This window comes from Hyposmocoma kahamanoa, unplaced genomic scaffold (assembly GCF_003589595.1).
Source record: "Hyposmocoma kahamanoa isolate Upper Pololo Valley unplaced genomic scaffold, ASM358959v1 81, whole genome shotgun sequence".
NCBI classification, from domain to species: Eukaryota; Metazoa; Arthropoda; class Insecta; order Lepidoptera; family Cosmopterigidae; genus Hyposmocoma; species Hyposmocoma kahamanoa.
This window is the reverse complement of record NW_020654080.1, coordinates 2,930,720-2,946,285: the sequence shown is the minus strand read 5'-3', so window position 1 is coordinate 2,946,285 and position 15,566 is coordinate 2,930,720. Positions and strand designations below refer to the sequence as shown.

General features: G+C 39.4%; 1 protein-coding gene across 1 annotated transcript in view; it reads left to right on the top strand.

Moving 5' to 3' along the window:
* The window catches only part of LOC113234015 (adenylate cyclase type 2-like), a 254,540-nt gene that overhangs the window by 57,840 nt on the left and 181,134 nt on the right, over nt 1-15,566 (top strand). The window contains exon 3 of the mRNA XM_026469243.1: nt 6,185-6,379. Coding sequence (XP_026325028.1) covers nt 6,185-6,379 — 195 coding nt within the window. The remainder of the gene's footprint in view (nt 1-6,184; nt 6,380-15,566) is intronic.

Here is a 15,566-nt window from a genome sequence, read left to right as displayed (position 1 = left end):
GTAATGAGTTTTTGTAGTTTGTTTTTCGCTTGACAGATTAACGCCCAGTGGAGCGGAAAAGAACTGAGTTTCAGCAATCAATACTTATGTCGTCATTTTGACTAATTCAATGTGATGTCAAAACGACGATTGCCGAATCCATGGTACAATAAAACAAGTACTGTGACTCCATACAAACATAACAGCGCGGTGTAGTGTAATAGTGTGCTTATTAGTATGCGATACGCCTGCATCTAAGCGCCCAATTACACGAAAGTTTTCACGCGGCCGCCGCGATCACCACGGCTTCATGTACATTAATGGAGAATCAGAATTCTATTTACTAGGCAACAACATTTAAATTCCTCTGAATAATACAACCGTGCTACCGCTGCCCTGGGTGCAGCGTAGACCAATTCAAGCCAGCCTCGGCCGCATGTCCGGGATGCTCATTTAAGTTAAAACGTAAGAGCGAAACAAATAGAGCATATTTAGACATGACAGACGCACGCGGTCGTTGCGCGGCGGCAACGCGAACTCCGGTCAACAGTTGCAGTACAACTGAGAGCGTTAAATCACAAAGATCTGAGAGCCACTGCGTCCCACACCCTGAGACATAAGTTGACAAGTCCCATGTGCCTGTAATTTTACCAACACTCTTACCTTTCGAAACCGGAACGCAGTGATGCTCACTATACTGCTTGGTGGCAGAAATACATAATGAGGCAGTATTTCTCTGGACGAATTCATTCACGAGGAGCTCTACTGCTACTAAATTTTACGTGTGTAGTAAATAAATAGTTTAAAAATAATATAAGTAATAATATAGCTCGAGAATACTATGTAGAACACCTTTGTATTTTCAAATTAAGTTTTTACAACCTATAGGAACAAGCACACTAATAATGTCAGAAAGAAAGACGGAAGTTGGACATCTTGTTTTATTATACATACTATGCCGAATTACAGCCTTTCTCCACTAACTGGCCTGACACTCAGTCGCACAAAAGTATTTCAGTCTATTATTTCAGTAAATAATTCTCGTAAATTGGAATGTTTTCTTTGTAAAATTAAAAATAAGGTATTTAAATGATTATCACTAATATCAGGTTTCTTACCACGGTATGACTTCTTTTTATTTTCCCGATATTTCCTGATATTAGTGATATCAGGAAATATAAACCTGATACTAGTGATAATCATTTAGTGAATAACCCCGAAAGTCTTAAAATCTATAATAAGGTATTTAATTAATAACTATTGTAACTATAGTGCAAAAATAGGATGGTTTGCATTAATATTAGACATAACTGGCTGAAGACTGTACCACCTCAGTCAACCGTGACCATGGGACCTGTAAAGGGCCCGAAACCTCGGTTTGTTTGAAAAAACAAATATACGCGATTTAAATCCGGAAAAATAGTTTCATTTCTTTGTAAGTAGTCATTCTTGAGGTTTATCGATACGTATTAAATTTCATTCCTATCACAAAACTATATTGGATTTGTCTTTTAGGATATTGATCCACAAAAGAAAGAAAAAGAAGTAGGTCCCAAAGCTGAAACCGATAATTCACATATACGTGTGACTGATATGCTTATATAGGAATAAAGCCTTGGGCAGGCTGGCGGCAGTTTGCGTTATCACAGCGATCAGGCTTCGTAGTAACTCAAAAGCCGGTCTGAATTTTAAGCTGAAAGCTCTAATCCTTTACATTCCTGAAAACCATTCCAAATAATTGAGAATCAGAGCTGTAAAACCAGGTAGCGTAGAGGCTGTAAAACTGAATGCCGACGTATAACTGCATTCAGACTCTCTATGAATAAACAACTAGTATTTTCATCTTCATTATTTGATTTTAATTTTGAGAAAATCCATGCCAAGCCATGAGCTGTAAAGGGCCCGAAATGTTGGTTTGTTTGAAAAATAGTTATTTGTTATGCAAGGCTTAAAAGTTTTTATTTAACGCGAGAGCTTGTATTGAAACCTAAGCGAGCGAACTCGCTTCGCTCGTGGTTCACCTCACTATAGCGAGAAAAATGATACATGAAAGAAAAACAGTTGAACTTGTCCATCGTCAGGTTCGAATTTCAAACACGCTTTTCCGCGCAGATTTCTAAGCGTTAATTCACATTGCGGATACGCTACGCTCGTTTTAATGAACGCGGCGCTGCATTAAAACGAGGAATGCAACATAAACTTTATCCTCTACAAAATACGGCAACATTTCATTATTCAAAATAATGAAAACTAAGCTGCATTAAGCGGCGGCGGGCTGCAGAGAATAGCGGCGGGCGCACTTTATAAAATGCAATATACTGTACATATTCTCCACTAAATAAAGTATACATGAGAAAGAAAGCCTTTCCGAGCTAGTGAGGTGAATACAAATAAACGCGATTTATATCGGAGAAACTAGTTTCAGATGAAAGTAGTTTTTTTTTTTTGAGTGTGTAATTTTTTAGTGACGTTGTAATTTTCTTATGAGGTATTTGGAAGCAAACACTACAAAAAAAATTAAAAATGCGTAGTATTGCTGGTATTTGATTCTTCTTTCTCTTTCGAAATCTTTTTTTTTAGTAAGTGAGTGCGCATTTGACCTCCATCTCACCAGATGGAAAGTAACGATGAGGTCGACGATGGAGCATGCACACCTTTACACCGTTACGTGCAAGTTATAACGTTCAGGGAACAAGTCTGCAGGCAGGAAATTCCACTCCATAGCCGTTCGCCATACAAATCAAAGCATAGCAATCTCTTGTACCCATACATATTTATGATTTAAAATTCATAATAGTCACGAACTGCTTGCTGTTTTTGTATGATTTTGTATGTTTCTGTTGATTTCTGTTTTTCAGCGGTGTCGTATTATATATTTTTTTGTGGTGAAATTTATGTTGCTCATTAGGAGTATTTGTTTATATCTCCCACTTTCCTCACTCAAATCTTACAATCCATGTCAATGAGGTCTATGCATGCATGAAAACAGATAAAAATCCGACGTTAGCCTGAACGTAGCCTTTTGTTGTATACTTTACTCCACTGTCTCCGAGTTGTAACTTCGTTGACGAGTATTGTCCGGAGACGTTTCCGAGGAAAAGTCGTCTAGAATACTCTGGTCTCTGCATTTGAATAACATTCTCAAAGCTTTCTATTTTTCTGGGAATATCAAATGCAAAGTTAATAGTTCAGTTGTTTGTCGGTTGTTTATAACTGTGGAATACTGTAGTGTTGTAAGAGAATATTTTCATTAATTTAGATTAATTATTTTTTTTGTTTAAAAAGACGCTGGCTTGACCACACCTTTGATAGCAGTACAGCTCCTTGCGATAGAGTTCGTCTAGGGAAGTACTGCCACTACCTATTTCAGCCGCCAAGCAGTAATGTTCACATTACTGCGTTCCGGTTTTGAAGGGTAAGGGTGCTGATGAAATTACAAGCATATGGGACTTATCAACTTATGTCGCAGAGTGACAGGCGTAGTAGCAGTGCCAAATCTTTGCAAATTAAAACTAAGCGACACACTGCAAATGTCATGGATAGCGTGTCGCTTACTACCACTTGTACGACTTGTTTGTCCGTCCCTGGGTACTATAAAAAAACCTGATGTTAAGCGGTGATGTGCTCCGACGATGGCACGCGTTAGTCTAAAAATGCCTATTAACTTTTAAGCCTAAATTAACCTTAAGGAAGTCACCAAAGTTATTAACGCAGAATCGACTTGAGTAGACCAGAAAAAGTTTTATACCCATTTACTTAGAATAATAGTTTCATATCAAACGAACTGTCACAAGTGAGGAAAAAATCAAATTCATGTAGGCTAGTTTTAGTAGTAGGTTAATTTTCGGTTTTAGTGTATATTTATATAGTAATACAAGTTGAAACGCATTACTTGCTTGTGGAATGTGATGTTAGTATCTATATTATGTTTGTCTGACGTATTTTTACACTCATATACCGCACATTCATTTTTAGCTAAAATTCTTGAGCTGTTCGCGGTGCAAGTTGGCCTTGAGCAATGACGGCCCACCCGCTCGTGTAGGCCCATTGGGAGCGCTTCAATTTACCTCACTTAGCGTGTGCGGACTAGGTTTCTATGCGTTATTATTCTAAGCCCATTTAGTAAGAGCCAATAAGACGTGTTTCGCTCCCGCTTGGAACGTTCCACCGCGAAACGCACGCAATCTTTTTAGCTCTTGTTTCATGAACCTAAAGCCAATCCTGACCAGTTTAATGCGACTCTGTGTCGATGGGTGTAGTGATTCCATAAATTGTACTTTTTGGGAAGCAGGTGCCAGTATTGTACTTCATTCATTAGCAGTAGGCATAGCATTAGAGCTCCTTGTAAAAGGGATCGTCCAGGGCAGTATTGCCATCTTACCTATTTACACCGCCAAGCAGTAATGTAACATTATACGTTTCGGTTTTGAAGGGTAAGTGCGTTAGCGCACTCAGCACTCGGATCCACTTCGGATGTCGCTTGTGCACTAAGTCCCATTCGAATCCGAAAAAAGTCGAATAGGTACACCACCTAGAAATAAAATGACACTTCGACATGTTTGACGTTTCGGACCATTGACTTACAATTATATGGACGTCGGGTCCGCGCTAAAAAGTGTCCGAACTTATAGGGCGTTAAAATCGTTACAGAGCATCATTCACGCTTTAGTCTTCGTTTGTTCGACTGACAGCGAAGCAAGCAAAATTAGACAGTACTGCGATGACATTACAATTTAAATCTAACGCTTTAGCTTTTTCATATTCCTTTACATGTCACTACGTTTAAATAGGTTGACTTGGGACATTTTTTTCGTGGTTTTTGTATTAGACCCGTCGTCCATTTATTTGTAAGTCAATGTTTCGGACCGTCATTTTCTCGGATTTGGACGTAGTTCTAGCACCTCTGTGGTTCTCGGAACTTATGTGCGAAATTTAATTTTACTACGAGCTTTCCGGTGAAGGAAAACATAGGTAGAAACCTTTTTTAACCGACTTCAAAAAAGGAGGAGTTTCTCAATTCGACTCTACTTTTTTGTGTGTATGTTATGCAATGCAGGCGTTTGTGAACCGTTTGATGATTTTTTCTTGTTGGATAAAGGGTAGAGTAGGGTGCTCCCATTTAATTATTGTTTCTTTCTTCAAATTTTGAAGGAAATATTTCACCTGGTGACAAACTAGGGAATGAATACGGTTTCGCGCACTTTGCGATAACCGATTTCAATAAAATTTTGGCAAATAAATGTAATTCCATGGACTTTTGAGGTCGATACAAACCTACACAATCAGTATATTTTTTATTATCGCATTGGTATTTGGTATATTGTATCGTTTTTTGTGTAATAAGGCTCAACAGCAACTGACGCAGAGTCGAAGCGTCGCGTCGCATCCTGTTTTTCAACTACAACGCTTCAGATCACAGTGTGGTCGGCGTCGGACGCCTTACTGTGCGCAAGGAACACACGGCGACACGCAAAAACGCTCGACTTTAACCAGGCGACTATATTTGCATAACACAAATTTCTACCTTAAATCTTGGGAAAATAGAGATGAATATGCTGTAGGCGAAAAACATGACGCGTAGCGACGCTTCGACTCTGTGCAAGTGTAAGTTGAGCCTAGTTTTACTATGCCATTGGAAGGTTTGCAGATATTTATACGTAGCACAGGTTCTCCTTTTTTAAGTACGTTTTTAAGCTGTCATATCGCACTGCTATTACAATAGTGGTCTAACTCAAAAAGAGGACTTTCTCAGAATCGATGAAAAACGAATTACTCACTTCCCGCAAAAAAATCATTAAAATTTATATGTTATAGTTTATTATAGACACTTAAACAATTTATCAAATATATTTAACAATAAAATGGAAAAAATAATTTCATGTTTTTCAATACGGATTATTTTGGCTAGAACTAGCTCACATAAAGCGTCCATGTGTCTCATTTTGAGTTAAGTAGATGTCTTTTGATTGTTTCTTACAATATTTTAACGACAGTTGTTTTGAAGTGTAGAGAATCAAGTTTTATGTTCAGTAATGATATAATATTAAATTTCACACATTTTGAGTTACAACACTATTGTAATGGCAGTGCGATATATTCAGATTTTTTCGCTAATTTCTTGCTTATTATTAAACAAATAAAATTATATTATTCTCATACTTTTTATCATATTTAATTAAATAGCACTGTTTTTTTGTTTTCACAGCTAATCTGCGAGGAAGCCTTGCTCCTCTCCGCCACCGGCATTGGTCTGTATTACAGAGCTCTTACTGAAAGAGCCCATCGGAACACTTTCGCCGGCACCAGAACCTGTCTGGAGCAAAGAGTGAAGCTCGAATGTGAGAGCGAACAGCAGGAGAGATTGTTGCTGTCCGTCATACCGGCTTACATTGCTGCTGAGGTACGTGACTGCTTATGATATAATACAATAACTGCCTCCGTGGCCGAATGGTTACCAAGCTGGGCTGCACAGAGGTCCCGGGTTCGTTAATTCCCGGGTCGGGAGAAATATTTGTATGGCGTACATTTATTTTTCTCGAGAGTTTGGATATAATTATACTACGATAGGATATAAGTATTACTACGCAGCGTCACCGTCCATGCGTCGCAACTCTGACGAAGCTCATAGTGCGGCATCGTTCTATCTGAGAAAAAAGCTGATGATCTTATTAAATTATCGTAATTTTTAACCGACTTCAAAAAAGGAGGAGGCTCAATTCGACTGTATGTTCTTTTTTTTGTATGTATGTTACGCGATAACTCCGGTATTTGTGAACCGATTTTCATGATTCTTTTTTTGTTGGAAAGGGGGTATTTCCATAGTGATCCCATTTCATTTTGAAGAAAATTATCCACCTCAAAGGATGGCTGTTCACGCATGAAGATTCATTTTTATAAATAGCGCCTAACTTTAATTTAGGAGCAATTACTTTTAGCAATTATTTAGTTGATTTTGCTATTTCTCCAATTCAAGGCTTTTTTCTCTCGATATACTTTGAGCAGTGTCGTAGTGAGAACCTATTTTTATTATCTCCAGTATCAAGTCCTGTATAGTGGCGAACTAGGGGATATTTCAATGAAACTTAACAAATAGACGTAATTCCACGTACTTTTGAAGTCGGTTTTTTTAGTACTCTGTACTGAGATTATTAAACTTATTGAATGTCACGACGTTTTTTTTAATTATTTTGTGTGAAATTACTCCACTAGTTTCTTATAATTATTACAACAAAGCTCGAAACTTTATGAAAATTAATTCGATCCGGCTGGATTCGACCCAGCACCCTCAAGCAAACCGTGCCAGATGCCAAAATTCATAAGCAGCTTGATTTTGATTGCCTCTCCCGATCGGAAACTGCGACTTTCCCGAGTCGAGGCGCTTAATTGCGATTCACAACTGGCCATCGGAAACATTTCTAATCGGAACAATAGTCGATTTAACTCACAAATTAGAAAGATATAGTAGGAATCGGGTTCATCTTCTCGCTCAGAAACTTGGCTTGCCTTGGACACTTACCATCACCGTCAACGTAGTTTCCGACATTCAGACACCTTTGTATGGAATAATATTATTGGATTCTCAAAGATATAATTGATTTATTGTAAATGTGCACTTTTTTAAATAAACTTTGACCAACTGAGCCAGGCGACTCTTGACGCGCAGGCGCAGTTCCCATCTGCGGAGATGGTCGTGTTGGGGGACTTTAATGCTCACCATGAATCATGGCTAAGTTCCCTCAAGACTGACCATGCAGGAAGAACTGCCCACGCTTTCGCTCTCACGCATGACTTGACCCAACTGGTAACCCAGCCCACCCGGGTTCCAGACATATCGGATCATGCACCCTCTTTGCTTGACCTTCTGCTCGCGAGTCACCCTACCTACTATACAGTATCAGTCAGCGCCCCCCTGGGAAGTTCTGATCACTGTTTGGTTGGGTGTAAGGTTTCCCAAATGCCTCCAACTAAGCTGAAGGAGGTCACTCGTCGCATTTGGCACTACTCGTCGGCGGATTGGGATGGTATGCGCGACTACTTTGCGTCCATCCCTTGGTTGCAGCACTGCTTTGCGGGAAAGGATGCCTCAGCAGCTGCCGATGCTGTTGTCGATGAGATTGGAACGGCTATGGATTACTACATACCGTCTTCCAGTGTCATCGCCAATCGCAGAGGACGCCCATGGTTCAATCGCGAATGCATGGACGCTGTTAGTGAGAAACAGGCTGCATATCGTGGTTGGATCAGGGGTCGTGTAACAAAGGATCCCAACCTTGCGTCCCTTAAAGCAGCCTATAACAAAGCAACCAAGTCTTGCAGGAGGGCTTACATAAGAGCGGATGCCCAGCGCATTTCACGGATTGGCCAGAAGCTGGTAGCCCATCCCACCGGTAGCCGTGCCTACTGGAGCCTGGCCAAAGCCGTGCAGTCCAATTTTTGTCGTTCGTCGCTGCCGCCTTTGAGGTATCCCAATGGATTTTTGGCCTATGGCCCCGAAGAGAAAGCCAATTTATTGGCCGACCTTTTTGGGGCTAACTCGCGCATTCACGACCAAGATGCGCAACCGCCGTCAATTCCCCACTGCGGAGTCACAATGCCTGATATAGTTATCAGACAATGTGATGTCCGCAAGGAATTGCAGACTCTTGACGTGCGGAAAGCCTATGGTCCGGATGGGATACCTCCTATCGTCCTTAAAAGGTGTGCGGCGGAGTTGTCTCCCGTACTGGCGCGCTTATACCGCCTCTCATACCAATCTGGTAACGTGCCCCTAGCTTGGAGGTAGGCCAACGTGCAACCTATCCCCAAGAATGGAGATCGGTCTGATCCGACAAACTATCGCCCAATAGCTGTCACTTCAGTGCTCTGCAAAGTGATGGAGCGGATTCTAAATATCCAGATAATCCGGCACCTGGAACGTCACTCCATTCTTAATGATCGGCAGTATGGGTTTCGGCCGAACCGATCAACGGGTGACGTTCTAGCGTATCTAATGCATCTCTGGGGTGAAGCTATCGACAAACAGGGCGAAACCTTAGCGATAAGTCTGGATATTGCTAAGGCCTTTGATCGGGTCTGGCACCGTGGTCTCCTCTCCAAGCTTCCGGCATATGGTCTTCCCGGCCGCCTTTGTGAGTGGATCTCCGGCTTTCTGCGCGAGCGAAGATAGCGTGTCCTTGTTGACGGAGGCACTTCGCGGCTCGTGACAGTTAATGCTGGGGTGCCACAGGGCTCTGTGCTGTCGCCCACGCTGTTCCTTCTGCATATCGACGACTTGTTGCCTTTTGGCAACATTCATTGCTATGCAGATGATAGTTGTGCTCAGTGCACGGTTGCTATTATAAGCAATCGTCAAGCACCCGGGAGGACCCTGAGAGAAACCGGGAAAAACTTGTCGCTGAGCTCAACCATGTTTTGGAACATATATTGTCGTGGGGCTCCCGAAACTTGGTTGAGTTCAACGCCAAGAAAACCCAGGTATGCGCGTTCAGCTCCAAAAAATCCCCATTCCTTCCACTTCCTCATCTTCAGGGTACAACGCTGACGCTGCAGGACAAGCTCAGTCTCTTGGGGATGAGCATCCGGAAGGACATGAGCAACAAAGATTATATCGAGAGCGTCATCTGTACCGCGTCGCGCAAGCTTGGCATCCTGAACAAGGTGCACCGATTTTTTACTCCAGAGCTGCGATACCTGTTGTACAAAGCTCAGGTCCGAAGCAGCATGGAGTACTATTCGCACCTTTGGGACGGCTCTGCCAAGTACTTGCTCGATGCCCTAGATGGACTGCAGCGCTACGCCTTCCGTGTTGTAAACGATACTCATGTAACTGAGCATGCGGAGTCGTTACAGCTTCGCAGAGATATAGCGTCTCTTAGCGTATTCTATCGCCTGTACCACGGTGAGTGCTCTGAAGAGTTATTCAACCTTATCCCTTCCTCTCCTTTCCATCAGCGGACCACACGTGCCGGACTGCGTTGCCACAGTTGGACGGTCGGTTCAATACCGTCCCGCACTAAAAAGTTTGGCAATTCGTTTGTATTCCCTCCCCTCTATAACATCGGGTCCTTCAAACGTAGTGTGAAGAAGCATTTGGCCAGACCGGCAAAATGATAGTGACGGAGTGAAGATATTTGTGTTTTCCATCCGTTACTCTCATCTCTGGACTGTATTCGCACTTTCCAGCGCGGTGCAGTCATTTTGCCGAGTCACAATGAAAAAAAAAAAAACAACGATTTTTTTTATAATTGATATACATATTAACTGTTCCGTCTATATTAGTTGATCTATGGATAAATTAAAAATGAACTGCATTCAAGGTAACACTATCGTTATGTTTAAGCATACTAAATTAATATTTGATAGTTAAAAATAATATTTGATGCCCTTTTATCATATAGGTGAAATCTTGGTTGCGCCCACCACTCAGTAGGTTAGGTTAGCATATCTTGAAAAAGCAGCACGAGCTGAGCGAGCGAAGTGAGCGAACAGCGGCAGCGATCGGCGAGTGCCAGAAACGAATTTTCAATCTATCAATGTAGATTTTTTTATAAATCAAACATCAGCTTAGAACAGATTAAAATATATATCGACCCCTCCTACGTAAAGTATCGTATGTCGAAATTGCCAAGTTTACAGGGGAGCGTTTTAAAGTTCACCGTTTTGTTTGGCAAAACCTCCTTACTGACATAGAGTTATCATCTAGTAGATCATCTAACCGATATCTAGGATTTAACAATACTCTATGCGAGTAACAAGCTTTGCCGAATAAAACTGAGAAATGCTAAAGTCACGTGTTATGCTCATTGCAGTGAATTGAAAACTTTAAAACGCTTCCCTGTAAACTTGGCAATTTCGACATACGATACTTTACGTAGGAGGGGTCGAATTGATTTAATTTATTATAAGTTTCAGAGAAAAACGATAAATAAGTAAAAAAGATGACCGTTTACATTTTTTGCCTGCTGCTTTTGCAAATTTAAAATGATCATTATTATGATAATAACACTTTTTATTCATCACACAATCTTTAAAAAAGCAGTTTGCTCGCTCCTTGTTCACCAGTTGTCTGAAATGTCGAGAGAAGAATAAAAAATCATATTGTTATGGTAAGAAATCTGTAAGTATTGATAACCGTTTTGTGAATAACTGCGGAAGGCGACGTTACGACGGTTAATATCGTTTTGGTTGACCATATGTCTACTTGCTGGTTCGCGTACTATAAAAAAATTGATAAGTTCCACTGTATAGAATTCTATACAGTGGAACTTATCGCTATACGAACTTCATAATATAGTTCATATTTTCAATCGTCAAAAAGTCGTCTACGACTTAATCTTACTCAAAGATCACCACAACGACAGATCTTGCGCTGCTTGTATGCAGCGGACTCCTGGGTCCACAAGATAGTTCACCCTGAGGGTGGTCTACTCACGCTGAGTTTTAATCCTCTAATAAACGATTACATTGAATAAATACGGTAATTTCAAGATTGTTTATATCGTTATATTGTTAGTTGTGAAGTATGTCAAAGCTCAGTGTAGTAAAAGAATTGTAGTTTATATTATGACGACATTAACATCATTGCATAAAAGCATACAGAATGTGACGATTAATTGTTTAATACAGGGGCTGTTGATTATTCCTCGGGTAGTATAGTTAGGGGTACGGGTTGGAAACATTTAATATTAGAGGAGACACTTTACATTCGACGAGTTATTATTATTAATACAAAGATCGAAACTCGGAAATTTTCTATACTATGAGAACCAAAGCAACGGAATTCACCCTAGTATACTTCCCAGAACACCTAGACCAGAACCAAATTTAGAAAACTTCATTTCCCAATCGATATCGGGGCCTTCGTGCCGTTGTGCTCGGGCCATAGTCTTTGTGTTTTGTTTTTTTATAAACTTTCTCACTATACAGTTAAATTTATCATAAAGTAGAAATTGTGTCAGCTGTCAAAAACACATGTTGACGAATTTGAAATAAAGTCGACGCAAAACCAAAAAATTGGCACGCAGTCTATGAGATAAAAAGTTTGGGGACCTTTAGTTTAACCTATTTGTTTCGTCAGTTTCAAAGGTCAAAGTCAATATCTAACCGCTTACATATTTATTAACTTCGAATCTCCTTCAAAGGCACTAAAAATAGCATAAAGACATTCAAATCTTGTCATGAGCTTAGTGGTAATCGACACGCCACAGTTGTTGTAACAGTTTTAAATTGCAAAAATCTGAGTGGCACTATATTGCGCTCGCCAGGTTGAGACGTAAGTTGACAAGTCCCATGTGCCTGTAATTTTACCACCACCCTTACCGTTCAAAACCGAATGCAGTAATGCTCACGTTACTGCTTAGCGGCAGGCATAGGTATAGCAGTACTTCCCTGGACGAATTCGTTCACAGTGAGCTCTACTGATATTTTATTAATTTCTACGTAATATCTCAAGACTCCTTTAAGTTATTTTCGTTCCTCTTTTAAATGTATTCAAACGTGAATATCTCTGTTACAAGCGGGCAACAGCGTGTAAGAGAGATTAAGAGAGAAAACAATAAAAAATCACGTATAATGAATAGCATCAATATACGACATACATACGTATAAATATATACACATTGGTACACATGCATAAATAACTTACACCGTTAACTACTCTACACAAAGTCACATACGAATGAAACTTTGTAGTACTTTTCTTTGTTGAAGCCGTAACAAAGAAAATGTAATTACTAGCAAATGAGGTCTTGGAAATTTCCTTAATTAGCAAGTACTGTTTGATTCCATGACGGCAAGAACTACAGGAGGCTTGTGGAATGTGTTGAAATGGGGCATCGAGTATATGACCAGAAATAGAGAAGAAATGTCATTTAATTTGTTTGAAAACTATTCTGCCAAATCATTACGATAACAACTGCATTCCGATTGGCCAGACCGAATAGGAAACAATTGACGGGTGTCAATTGTTTCACTTCAAATCGACCAGTTTAACTTGAGCTTTACTATAATGGACGAAAATTGCAAAATTACATATTTAATGTTTAATTACCGATGAAATGTGATTCCATTTGTTGTGTAATTCATCTAATTATATTACATTTTGCTGTTTTTCCCACACCACCGAATTGGACAGCTCCCATTGTTAGAGATATAATCTTTATTACAATAAATGCAGAATATTTTTGGAATATACGGAGACGTACACACAGGTCAGTTGTTGGCGCTGTACTATTTCAGTTTTCTAATTTGTGATTTCAGCGCAAACGAGAGTTGATTTTTAAAATTGATATAAGGCCCATTTGCTTGATGACTTGCCAGGGATGGATGGCCCTTATTTCGTCTCTATTTCTAGTTATATACCCGATGAAGTGGAGCTATATAATTATAATGATGTTTGTTTGTTGTGTAGAAAACAATTTCCGCACGATGTCCGATGGAAAACGGGAATATTAGAACTTGAGGCGAGAGGTATTTAAACGTGAGCCTAGATATTAGGAGGTGAGGTGCGGGGGACCACGCGTAATGCTTACAATATGATTAAATAAGAACGGGCAGAGAAAATTTGACACAGATCTGATGTTGACAAGCGCCGGATGGCGACTGACAGGCCAGCGGGCGACGCGCTGAGCAATTTAGCAAGTTTTGGTATAAATGTAAATTTAATAACTACAGGGCTTCATTGAAAACCAAAATGTAACAGGTTCTCAGTAGTACTTAAAGAAAAATATGTCCACATAAAAATTACGTCAAAGTTAGATATTTTATTCTTAAATAATTCGTTATACAATTTATTTTATCCTGTTTTTGGAATTTTATACGACCCGATCATAAATAAAGTGCCACCTTATCTATTCCTGCCGCCAAGCAGTAATGTGTGAATTACAGGCACAAGGTACTTGTCATCTTATGTCTCTGGATGACAGGCGTAATGGCTTTGTTCCTAAGATATTTGCGATTTAAAGTTCTGAGTGGTACTGCAACTGTTATATATACGCCTATCGCTTACCACCATTCGCACGATTTGCTCGTCCCGTCATTTTTTTTAATTCTAATGTAAGTGTGCATTTGACTTCCATCTCACCTGATGGAAAGTGACGATGAGGTCGACGATGGAGCATGCACACCTATATGGCAGTATTAAAGAAATCATGGTTATCATATTACGGTTTATTGAACAGTGAAATAAGTACGTTAAATATCTTATTACGTAAATAATGGCCGTGTAAAGATATCGTGATGTATACAGGTTTTCATCATGCAACAATGACTTGACTTGTATTTGAAAACTGGATAAGACAAGATATCATTAGAAGTTGATCTTTATGTACAAAGATATGTCGTGTGTGGTATTTATAACGTTTAAGTTAATAAATTGTACACTGTGTTTATTAGAAGTAAATTTTTCTTAATATTCAAAAATATCTAGTTTTTGGGTTTTCGCGATTGCCACTTATTAAAATGTTTTTTTTTTCGGATCTTAGGAGTCGAACTGCTTTGCTTGACTCCGCATAACAGTGAAATTGTTTAATAAATCACTTTGGAAAAAATATATAGTGAAATTGATGATAATCACTGATTACTATATGGTGTGAAAACATGATTCGTAAAAATTTTCACGATGGAAAAAGAACACAAATATATCTCGAAATTTTACAAGAAAACCGCTGTAGTCAATAGGTACTTTATCCGCTCACGCGATACTTGCAGCCGTAGACGCATACCACACCTAGAGGTGCCGGTGATGATTTTATACCGAATTATCGGATATCGAAGTTATAACAGGTAAAGGAACTAATATTAATTGCTATTTCGGTAACTACTCTATATAACCATAAAGTTTTTAATGCCTGGTTCTGTCATTTAAAAAAAATAAACAACTTCAAAAATACGTCACGACAATCGTGTGTGTTATTGTTTGGGCTGGTGATTTCGGTGTTTATTTATTGAAAACATACCGTAAGTAGCGTTTTTTAAGTTTACCCTGAATATAAATGTTTATAAACTATACTTTAAGGAGTAATTTCATGGTAAACGTTAGAACCACTCAAACGGAATATTATCATATTTATCCAAGTACACCAAAAATTTCATTAGTGCTTTGTAAGTGCAGCATTTGCGGTGTATTACTGCATTTTATTTGAGATGTTTTTGTTGGTAGTACGGAGGGTATTTATTTAGCAATGCAGAATAATAATTTTTATTTATAAAAACTTGCATTTAAACTGAATCCTTTTCTAATTTGCGAAACCAAATAGCCGCCATTTTGCGGTAGGAGGAGCGCATCGCGTGAGCGGTTAGGTACACCAATGATTTTTTTTATACCAACTGAACTAAATAATGTATATAAAAAAAAAACAAAGCCAGCGTCCCAGCCGCTCGATCCAGGCAAAATAAACCGTATTAATACGGGAAAAATTTTAGTTGAAGCTGAGGCAGTATCGACTCTTAGTGGGGTATATTTGTCGGGCTTTACATGTACCTTGGTCACTGGACACGTAGTATTACACACCACTATATTATGAATTCACAAAATGGCCCAAGTTATAGCGTTGAGGGAATAAGTCTGCATGCAGGGAATTCTACACAAT